The sequence below is a fragment of the Schistocerca piceifrons genome, chromosome 8 (genome assembly GCF_021461385.2).
Source record: "Schistocerca piceifrons isolate TAMUIC-IGC-003096 chromosome 8, iqSchPice1.1, whole genome shotgun sequence".
NCBI lineage: Eukaryota > Metazoa > Arthropoda > Insecta > Orthoptera > Acrididae > Schistocerca > Schistocerca piceifrons.
In genome coordinates, this window is record NC_060145.1 from 312806900 (window position 1) to 312819135 (window position 12236).

The 12236-nt window shown below is 39.7% G+C and overlaps 1 protein-coding gene across 4 annotated transcripts in view; it reads right to left on the minus strand.

The window, feature by feature from the left end:
* The window catches only part of LOC124711732 (DNA-binding protein Ets97D-like), a 73716-nt gene extending 64843 nt beyond the window's left edge, over window positions 1-8873 (minus strand). For 2 of the 4 annotated variants that reach the window (XM_047241942.1, XM_047241941.1), the window contains exons 1-4: window positions 8793-8868; window positions 8487-8611; window positions 8105-8247; window positions 2334-2433 (exon numbers count right to left, since the gene is read on the minus strand). In XM_047241942.1, the coding sequence (XP_047097898.1) occupies window positions 2334-2433; window positions 8105-8247; window positions 8487-8575 (332 nt within the window). In that variant the 5' untranslated portion in view covers window positions 8576-8611; window positions 8793-8868. Of the gene's footprint in view, window positions 1-2333; window positions 2434-8104; window positions 8248-8486; window positions 8612-8792 lie in introns of all 4 variants that reach the window. The other 2 variants (XM_047241943.1, XM_047241944.1) reach the window with 2 other exon arrangements.
* Window positions 8874-12236: the final 3363 nt, after the last annotated feature.

Below are 12236 nucleotides of genomic sequence, written 5' to 3' on the forward strand. Positions count from 1 at the left end.
GGTGTCAACCAAGCAGTTGTTGCAAAACCCTCAATAGACAAGCTGTCAGCAAGGAATTGGGTGGAAACAAAATTAAATTTCATATCAAACTGTACTGTGGCAGGCAGCTGAACAGTTAAAAAAATGCAAACAGTAAAAATCACAACAATAAGTAACATTACTTGCCACAGATACTTCCAGCACCTGTTACCATAGCAGGTAACAGCCAACGAGTGATACGGTGGTTTACTGTGATGGGAAATGTTTTTGAAGTGTGTAGTGACACTTTAGCACCGCAAATCATGAGGGGTGCTCTAAACTTGACAAATGCAAGATAAGAATGCACGTCTTTCCTGATCAGCCACATGCACAAAAGTACAGGCAATGGGAACCATGGTATTACAAAGATCTTAATTAACAGATGTGAGCCAGTAAACATGGAGTCACTGGTCGACATAACAATGGTACCAAGAACATTAACAAATGATAAACAATGGAAAATCCAAAATGGAATGTAACAATATTATGAAAAGGAAGCTTGCTACTCACCATACAGCGAGATCTATAATAGCATTTCTGCTATATGGCAAGTAGCAACTTTCCTTTTCGTAATATTGCTAACACATGTTAAGTCATATTTTTTCATGTTCAATGACATGCTCTAGAACTGTAATCTGCAGCATTTCTTAACAAAGAAACAACTCTAGGATTTTTTATGAAGAACAGCAAGAAAAATCTGCTACAGAAAAACTACATTCAGATAAACGGGAATATTATCAGGAGGAATTTGCACAGCAGTGTTCTATCATCCAATATTAAAGTCATGTGATTTATGATCATCAACAAGAAAACAGCAACTAACGAAAAATTATACAACATTCACATCGGATTACTTTCATATGTGAAACATTTGGTCTTGTTGATACATTAACTCACAAGTTCATCTGTGGTATCCCATCTGAGATCTGGTCTTATATCAGAAAGAAACTGGCAATCACAGATGTACAAACCCAACCTACACTGACAGAACGGAAATAACGAGGCCACAAAATCTGTGATAACCTACAAGCCAAAAAGAATGTAACAACTTGGATGACTGGACACACAGCTACTTACATAATTCACAATCAATCAGCTGTTTCAACTATTGTTGCAAAAATGGTTCAAATGGCTCTGAGCGCTATGGGACTTAACTTCTGAGGTCATCAGTCCCCTAGAACTTAGAACTACTTAAATCTAACTAACCTAAGGACATCACACACATCCATGCCCGATGCAGGATTCGAACCTACGACCGTAGCGGTCGCACGGTTCCAGACTGTAGCGCCGAGAACCGATCGGGTACCCCGGCCGGCACTATTGTTGCACATACATGCATTTGAACATTAAACAATAAGATTCTATAAGTACTACGTGCAATTATTTGGCTACTGGCTAAACACCATAATCACAACACTATAAGTAAGAACAAGAGAATGAAGAAAAAGAAGGAAGGGAAAAGGAAAAGGAGGAGGAGGAGGAGGAGGAGGAGGAGGAGGAGGAGGAGGAGGAGGGGGGGGGGGGAGAGGAGGAAGAAAAGGAGGTTGCAACAATGCCTAGTTAAGAATGAAGTGTTACAAAGTGTCAAGATTTTGTTCACATGGCGGAATAAACCCTAGATACATCACAAGGCAAAATTTGTATTATACTTCTCAAAGGTAATTTTTAGTTATCATATGTAAATTTTGTTTAAAAAATAATTATAGGAGGGTCACCCCCCACCTTGACCCCCTTTCGACACAAGAGATAGGTACAATCACTCATAACAAGTTATAGAGACTCTATTTGGCTATCTAAATACTTTCACGTCGCAAGATGATAATGTATATTGCAATTGTCACATAATCAGCGCAGAAGTAAGTAGTTTCCAGTTTAAACCTCACCGCCTACACAAAACCATTTAATTTTGTTCAAACATTTTTTGTCTCTTTATACTTTATTTAGTCTATGACATCCTAATAAACAGTAATAACTAAGAGATTCACCAAACTAATGTAACAGTGCAGAGAGCATTAAACGCTTTTACTTTCTTAACATTTTTGTTTGCAACTATAACACTTGAAATAAATTGTATCCTGAAAGTACCAATATGAACAATGAAAACGGAAGCTACTTATTAAATAGAAGAGGTGCTGAGCAGACAGACACACAAACACATAGAAAGGCTTGTAACTTTTGTGTCAGGAGGCAACAGCGGCTGTGTGTGTGTGTGTGTGTGTGTGTGTGTGTGTGTGTGTGTGTTTCTTTAATCACAGTTAAAAAAACACATCTATACATGCTTTAATCAAATTTACACTAGTGAAACTGAAACTCACATATCAATCTGCCCTTCAGAGATTCCGACTTCAGGAACAATCTCTTCTTGTTCTAGAACTACTTCTTCCTCCACTCCAACTAATTCCTCAGCTGCAGTTTCTGAAACAAAGGGCTGTGTAACACTGGAGAACATTGTCAAACTGTGTGTAATATTACTCAATTACTACATTTCTCCAAATCTTAATGTGGCTTATTATTTGCATTTCTGCAGAAGGAGAAAATTTTTAACATTACACTCATTCTGTCATCTGGTTTAGTGGGGTTGGGTTGTTTGGGGAAGGAGACCAGACAGCGAGGTCATCGGATTAGCGAAGGACGAGGAAGGAAGTCGGCTGTGCCCTCTCAAAGGAACCATCCCAGCATTTGCCTGAAGTGATTTAGGGAAATCACAGAAAACCTAAATCAGGATGGCCGGGCACGGGATTGAACCGTCGGCCTCCCGAATGTGAGTCAAGTGTGCTAGCCACTGCGCCACCTCACTTGGTCTGGTTTAGTGCTTGGAAGTGTTAAATACTTGCAACTACCCATTATGAACATGCTTTCCTCAGGCAATGAAAGACTACATCAGTGCATTTCATTACACATTTTAATTATGTGCATCACAGGGAAACTAAAACATGATCACTTTACATTCTGGCGACCAAGCTCGAGTATAACCAGGGCCCTAACACACATTTTCTCAATGCATGAGCTACCTATCACTTGAAAATTGAACTCTCTTCATATGAGAACAACGTACGGGCATTTCTATACCTGCCCCTTGACAGGTGCTTCTGCCTTCTGCTGTCAATTTCTAGAATTACTTTCAGATAAACAACAATGAACATAAGAGCTGTTGACCCAACCGATTGACACAGTGTATATTCCCGTTGTCAGGAGTTTCGTATGTATACTACTTAGACTTTGCAGTATGCTGTAATTCTGCTACAAGCATGAAACGTTTGATGAGTAAGAAATTTTGAAAGCTCAATGATCCTGGATTGGCATGAGTGTCTCTGGTAAGCTGCAGCCGGCTACAGTTTTTTGTCACTAATATTGTTGCTGCAAATACTACTGCTGTGATTACAATTTGGTTCTGTTTTATTTGCCGTCTTCTTCTCTCTCTGTCTCTGTCTCTCTCTCTCTCTTTTATTCCCACACAAACCTCATTATGAAGCAGCATCACAGCAGATTTTCAAGATTTGTTTGAAGAATACGAGATAATTCAATGGCAAAACAAGCAGGAAAGAAACACAATGATACTACTCCAAATGCAACATACCTCTCTGCATGCCGGAATACTTCAGACTTTTTCATACAAAAGGCAATTAAGGGTGAAACTCATCTCGTACCTCTTTTTTGGCAAGGCTAATTATACTTATTGCCATCATTATTGTAAAGTCTGTAATATACCAAAGAACTAAAACATATATGAAAAATAACCCTTGAAAGGTTGGTCATTTTTTGTGTGTGTGTATTGCATTTTTTAGATGTATAAAACACAAAAGTGCCAGTAATATTTTAAGTGAAGGCATAAATGGCTGATTTTTTTTGAGTCTTGAAATTATAAATTATATATTAATGTTGATGAATAAATATATGATAAAAAAAGTATGACTGTTATTGCTGTGTCCACCGGCAGATGCGGTACACACAGAATGCGACACAGGGAGGCCAGTCACCAGAATGGCACCACAGTTATGATCTAGTGCCTCAAACTGTGCACATAACAAAATACGTTATGCTTATGCCATATATCACTCACTGCTAAGCATCTGCTATAGTTGTGGTCTGAAGGAATAGAGAACATTCAAAACATGGGACTTTATCCTGCTGCTGCCTAATGTCAAGCAAACAGTTTGTAAATGAACATTTATCTGCTATCTGTGGATTTCGGCAGACATACAGCTTTACTCTTGTATCACTGTCTCCAGCCTTAAAGTGCCACAGTATCCACCTAGTGCTGCACTGTGCGTGTATATAAGCAGACAGTGCCAGGACTTATCTATTGTCGCAGTCAGCAGAACCGTATGGTGCATACTTCTAGTTTCGTCATCATTCACTCGAATCAGAAACCAGACCAGCGTTCAAATTCACATCTGTGGTAGAACTGTTTAAGAAACCTGCCGCGTTTCATCATGATATAAAAAGTTAATATTTTAATAAATTATTGTTAAGTGCATCTTAATCAATGTTGCCTTAAATTTCTGTGCATACCTAGTTTGCCCCATGATGAGGTTAATTAGTTACTGCATCCTTAGCAAGCCACCTAACATACGGCAACTACTTTCTGTGGTAAGGGGTCGTCTTCCAGCCATCATTTTAAGTCAGACACCAAGCTTATTGGGCAAACTTAACATTTGTGATAATATAAATTTTTTGCCATAAGGAGACTACAGTATTAGGTTGTTTAAAGAAATGAAAACTGCATTTAAAGTTGATAAGTACAGGTCAGTGCACAAAGGGCTTGATTTTTATGACCAAGGTCACCATTTAAGAGAACTCACTACAATATTATTGCGATACCAGATGTCAGCTTTTTCCTGTAACGTAATGACGAAGTAGTGTGTGAGATCAGACATGAAGGGTCGACCGAAGCGTCCGATCCCACCTGTTGGCTTTGACCCGTGACGTAAGGCTGTTGTGGTGTGTGACGTCACAACGGCGCGGAATTTAGTTTGTGAGAGTGGCATGTTTGTAGGTGTCATTTTGATGCAATCAGTGGTGCTCTCTGGTGGTGTGTTAGGTGATGTTTTTGGTTTAGTTTGCGAGTGTGGCATCGTGTGTGAATTTTGGTAAATTGCTTTTTTTATGTCTTTGGTAGGTACGGATATGACTGACAGGGTCAACAGTTTTCGGTTGTCGACTATGATGGGGGACAGTGCGTTGTCTCTAATAAAATTTCTTCAACTATTCAGATTTTTGGATGAAGTCGTGAAGTGTTCAGTATGATGTGAAGAAATGAGGCTTACTTAAAGTTCCGGAGTCTCGGACCAGGGACGGTTGTATGTGGAGATGCCGTAAGGATAACAGGTCAAAGGAAGCGTTCAGTCCCAATGTGCGGCTGTGAATGTTGGTATTGGTATCGGGAGATGTTTTTGAGCTATATAGGTCAAGGGAAGTGTTAGGTCCTAATTTATGGGATCAGGAGCTGCTGTTGAGCTATACAGGTCACGGAAAGTGTCCGATTCCAGATGATATTGTGTTTAGTGGTATCTGGGGAGTTTTGTGATGTCGGTTTTTTTCGTCGTCTTGCATGGTTTTGTATGGGGGTGGGTGTCTAAATTTGTTTATATTTAGTTTGTCCCCACCCAAAAAAAACCCTATTTCCTGCGCTTGTCCTGTTAGTGTCATTAGGCTTATTGTGGAAAGTGTGTCGGCTTCCCCCCTCCCCGATGTATTTTCATCTTCATAATGTGTATGTAACGACTTTATATGCGCCATATTGGAATCGTGGTTTATGGTCATTTCCGCCACATCTGTGACGTCATGGGTCATAGCAGACGGGCAGGATCGGACGCTTCCGTATTTCTGACATGATTAATAGTAAGGGAGCAGAACATCAACAATACTTCTTTTACATCAGTATTAGTTTTGGGAATGTAATTCCTGGGGACAGGAATTAGCATAGTGAAAGTTCTAGGCTAGGTTGAAAGGTAACTGTTTGGTTGTGAGTTGGAGAAGCCAACAAATGTAAATGGGAAAACTCAGATGTGGTGACAGTAGTGTAATCTGCAGTCTATATTCAGTTGACAAATGACAGCCTGGCTGTGACTCTGAAACATGGCGTCCAACATTACGAATGCCAGATAACAGTGTGTAGCCTTAGTTAATTTTGAAAAATGAATGAATACTGTAGTGCTACCATTTTACATTATGAAACAAATTCTTTGCAAGAATTTATAAACAAAACAACATTGTGGAGAAACCACATGGGATAGCGCTATTGTTAACAGACTGGCTTTGTACTCATGAGAATCTAATCCTCATCTGCTCATCATTACTTAGGTTGCTCTGTGGTTCACTCCAGGCAAATACCTGGGATAGTTCCTACAACAAGACAACAGCTCATCTGTCCCATCCCTGTCAGAACTAGACTTGTAAGTATGCATATATCAATTATGTTTCTTGTTCTAAGTCTGTGATATCATGACATGCCCCTCATTCTTCTAAAAGTGATCCTCAGAGCAATAAAACTATACAACTATCACTACAACATAGTCTCCAGAGAATCTGCTTCCATACATGCTATCTGAATAAACATTCATCTAAGAATGTCGCTGCAAAAAACTAAGATCTCGTGTGTGTTATATAGATTCCATATGGTATAGTATAAGCTGAATATGTTTTCAATTTCAGTCAGCAATGTTACTGATCAATGTGTGTGTGTATTGGAAGAGCATTTATCAAAGAAAAAACAAGTCTGTGGCTGAAAACTTACAGAAAAGTTCCAATACCATAAGTCAAATAAATAGATTTAGAACTTTCAGCTTAAGATAAGACACATTCTGTGAATGAGTGAAGGTGTGTAGGAGAAACGGCCATTAACACTATTCAAGTTCTGTGAAGAACTTCGATGGACTATGTGCCTAATGAGATCAAAATCTTCAGGTCAAGTAAGATACCGAAATTGGGTGTTGGCTTTGACCTGCAACAACAATCTGAGCCATGAAATGTCATACAAACACAAAAAAAGATAATACAGAACACTGATAACATCAAGTTTACTTCTCTATTAGTTTGGGGAACATAGGTTGTAATGGAGACACTGATCTGTATCAAAGCCTACGGTCTAGGTTAGAATGGCAGGTGACAGTTTGGTTGAGAGTTGGCAAAGACACCAAATGTTAATCTGAAATGTTACTTGTAACATGCCGATCTGGGATAAAGAGGAATATTCGATACTAGTCACTGGCTTTGACAAGTAACATAGCAAACATGTGACAAACATTGTCAACAACATGGCAACTGTAACATGTTACCAATAGAGACTTTTTTCAAACAGATCATTGAGTTAACACAGACAGGTTTTTTCCTTTGCTTTGACATTTCTTAGTTCACCAACACACAACTAAACTGTCACCTTTCAACCTAACCTAGACTTTGGGCAAAACTACAGATCAGTATGTTACCATAACCAAGCGTCTTGCTTTCATATTTATTTACTATGCCAACTAACAACAAAATTGTGAAAATATGAACTAAAAAGTGACGTCACAGCAACCATTAAAATTATGTCACTGGTCAAGGTCAGTGGCTAGTGTAGATTATATCTCTTGATCTCTGATCTGGAGTGTAGTCTTAGATCTATACAAGGTAGGCAGGTGACAATTTGTTAGTAAGTTTATGTAGTTAATGGATGTAATATAATGAGAATAACCACAATTCTTTATGTGGTGTGTGAATGTGCATGTAATTTACTCAAATTGGATTTCAACAAGTCATTTATATCCAACTTTGGATAACATCATGGGTAGTGTGTATAGGTTGTACCAGTAAGTTCGGTATTCCTAAATTCTCAATTCTTCTCTCTTGGATAAGTCAATCTGTGAATAGTAATCATAAATTCTCTTAGGTGGTCAAGGCCTTCAACCTAACAAAAGTTAATATTCTTACCAATGAGTCCGTTTCTCATTAATTCTTATTCCATCAAAAGAATTTAGTTAACAGAGTGAAGCCTATTATGATACATATCTTCAATAAAAGGATAGCAAAAGAGGCACAGAGAAAGTGGGGAAGATGTTACTCAAAAACTATTACACGATAAATATATTACAGGATTAAGTCTTACCTGTACAAACATCAGGTAGTTCCGCAACCAAACACTCCATTGGTTCATTATCTTCATAATTTGAGGATTCTCCCTCTTCCTGTTCCAACTTGATACGTTTGCACAGCATGTGTGTTACCTGTGGCTCACAGTTTTCTTGCAACCTAATCATTAACAAATAATATCACTTCACAGAAATTACAGTAATGATCATTGTTTAATAAACTAACATGGGGCCTTGAGGTCTAAGTTTTATGATGTAAGCCATGCCGCAGATTAGGCACTACTACTGAAAAACACGTTAAATTATGTCAATATACAATCATGCTACAATAAAAAAATATATATACATAAACGTCATAGACTAACATTCCATTCAGGACATGCAATGTTCAGTTCTTACCGCTTCCTGTTCTGTGAATCAAATGAATATGTGTTCGTAGAAGCTTTATTCAATTTTAGAATGTACACAGCTTGATCTTGCTCTTGCATCTTTCTTAATTAAAGGTAACTAAACTCAAAAAGTATCTGAAAGCGTGAATTAACTATATACAGTCACAGTCTGTCAAGTGAGATCTATATACAGTATCGATATCATACAAAAACGAAAATACTATAAGTAAAATTCTAGGGTAAGTACAGCTAAGCACGGAAATCGGATTTCAACTTTGAGTCATAAGTTTTCTTTTTTTTTTAAATTTACACTTACATTGACAAGTCGTCGCTTTCCTATTGAAGCAACACAAAACTATAAACACAACAAACACACACCACGAAAGTGAAACAAAATACTAACAAACTCCAGGAGCAGCAACATTACCACGGCAGAGGATAGCTATGGCATGATTAAGCACTACCAATCGTCACATAGTGTAGAGAGAGTATACAATCTTCGGAAATACAAACAACTATCATCCAATTAAATATTGACGGAGTGGGAATTATGATCCACAACTGAATATAAACTGTATAAATATTATATGCTTTATTACTCGGAATTTTTTTAAATTCTTTATTCAACAAATAATATTGATACATGATAACCCACCACCTTACATATTAGTGGATCTTAGTTATCTACAAAACAATTGTTTTCTTAGCAGCATTTGTCACTATATTCCAAATTTCCTACTTACTACAGTATATGAGGATTTAAGTTACGCTATGGGCAAATGTTATTGTCTACTGAAATGCTATTCTTCCTATCCTAGCAAGCTAACTCCTGCAGCGTTAAAAGCGTGCCAGTAGATCTATAAACCTACTACTTTTTGGCCATGCCCACCGAGCTAATCACAGTGGACGTGCCCCTGGCACTGGGCTGGCCTTAACTGGAAGTCGCTGCAGGTACTATTAGTGACTGTTCAAAAAACTACATTTTACATAAAGCTACCTAACTGCTATTAGTCACCATTATTATGATATGAGTCACGTCCAGGTTTGTTTCACACGTGGTGGACTCCGACCGTCACAGCGATCGGCCAATCCACGCCCTGGCGGAATGGGATAGATGCGAGGAACGTCATTTTATATTCTACGAGTCACTGATTCTCCCTACGATATTCTTGCAAGACTTTTGCTAGTACTCCTCTGGCGAGACTGTCAATGATTTTGAATGTGGATGGATTTCTGATTAGGTGATAGCATAGACTTACTAAATAAAAACGGTGATATGTGTGTCTATTTGGTAATTGACGTCTTAATTCAGTGGCTATGTCATCGAAAAGAGGACACTCGTAGACCATGTGGTCCAGAGTGCTTATTTTAGCACCACAGTCACACGAAGGGGTAGCCCTGTTCCCGAACCGGCAAAGATATGCCAGGTATGGTCCATGCCCCATAAGGAAGTGCAGCAATCCTTTGCTTGGTTTGAAGTGTGTAAGTTTGAGCTGTTCCTTGATATTAGGCAGCAACTGGTAAGTTCTTCTTCCCCTCTTTTCTTCATCCCAAAGTTCTTGCCACAATTTATCCCCTATCCGCACCCCTAGAATATGTTCAGTCTTTTCAATTTCTGCTCCTTTGACCCAATACCAAGCTGCCTGTTTCCTGATGTTTGTGTCAAAGGGACACAGCCCCATGAGAATCAGTAGTGCCCCTCAAGGATATGTTCGGTAAGCTCCAATCGAACACAGAAGCATGTTGTGTTGCACCCTCCTCATGGCCATGACAAGCACGACCCTCGTGAGCCTGTGTGCCCAGACTCCAGACCTGTAACCCACAATGGAGGTGAGACTGGTGTTATGATATAATTTTCGCAGTTCTGGGAATAGGTGGAATCTCCTGTTCCCAATCATAATGAGGATATTCAGTGTTTCTAGAGACGTTTGGGTCACTGCTTCAATGTGTTGGGCGAAGCTCCATCTTTCGGCTATAATGACACCCAAGTATCGTGCCTTGTGACGTCGAATAACTGGTGAGCCCCTGATCTGCACCATTGGATTTCTGGCCAATTGGCACTTTAATAATAATTATGTTGATTTGTTGGGCACTATTTTCATTTTTGTTGTTTGGCGCCATTGTGTCAGTATGGTTATTGCCTTTTCAATCTTAGGTTCTAGATCTTCGCAGCTACAGCTGCCCAACAGTAGGAGGAGATCGTGTGCATAGGCTACCGCATCTCGCATATATGCACTGCTCTCCAGGCTGTCCAGTAGAAGCTCCATATTTGTGTCCCTAAAGAGCAGCCCCAGGACAGAGCCCTGTGGACACTCCTTCATAATCTAAGGGGACGATAGCCAGACCTCCCTTTCCATACAATAGCTCCTGAGACAGCCATATAGCGGCCATGGACACTCTTTCTCCTGCAAGCAGGAGAAGAGTGAAGGCCACCACAGGCTGTCAAAAGCGCCACTGATGTCAACCATGATGCCAACTACGTACTTGTGTAGGGACGACCCACAGACCTTGGCTATCAGGGCAATTGTGTCGGACACAGATCTCCCCAGCTGAAAGCTGAATTGCCTGTCGCTCACCCCACACAGCACTCGGTGTGCTGTCAGTCTGTCAGGTAGCAACTGCTCTAGCAACTTGCCCAGCAGGTCCAACAGACAGACTGGTCTGTAGGACTTTACTTCTTTTGGGTCTTTGTCTTGGCCTTTCTTGATGATCACTATATTGGCCTGTTTCCAGATGGAGGGAAACATCCTGAGGCGCAATGCCTCATTGTATAATCTTGTCAGAGGTGTTATCAGTTGAGGAGCGAGGTATTGCACTACTTCCGCTACAATTCCGTTTGGTCATGGGGCCTATCTTTCTCTTTAATGATTTTATATGTGCCGCCACCTCTTCCTTGGAGAATGGACACAACACAGTGCTGTTCACATATTCTCCCTGAAATGCCTGCCTAATTAGGAGTTGTTCTTCTGTACCTTCTTCTTTATCGTTAGGGAGATTACTCAGAATTTCGGAGAACGAGACAGAGTACATACCTCACATGAGAATTTTCTCTTTCTCGTTTGCATCAGTTGTGGCGGTTGTATTTACTTAAAGTGTGAGAACTTTTGGTGCTTGAAAGACAACGGGAGGTATACTGTAGGAAGGTACACAGCTTCAACAGTGAAAATAATATTTGGCTGGCGAATCAGCTACTGAGAATCATGAAAGAAATGGGGGGGGGGGGGGCGCCTTTTCAAACCAATCGAAATTAAAACAATTTTGCGCTATATAGCAGACCCAGTTTTCCGACTAGTATAGAAGAAGACATAGGTATACAACAGATAACTGTGTCACTGACATTTTCGTGAATTCTACATGTTTCCTGGAAACATAAGGCGAATTCGGAACAGCAACAGTGAAGTGACAATCGAGATATGTTTCCATGTATGGGGGCTCGACCGCCCGTGCATACCAATGGTGAAACTCTCTGTACATCGAGATGAATATATTTAACTGGAAGAGCTTTCCTAGTATCAGTGCAGGCGACATGTGATTTGGTGCTTGTTCTGTGGTGAACGCGCGGTACTCTATAACATACCAAAAAGGTCATCTACAGGAGTCGTTACTCCTGATACGCGTACAGGTCCCGAAATTATCGTTTAAGGATACTTTGAGGGTGTTAAAGACTTCAAGAACGAAGAAGAAACGAAAACTGGTGTGGATTCATGCAAATATAAGGTTAGTGCGCGAAACAGTAAGCTTTTAAGAATCTTTTAAGTGT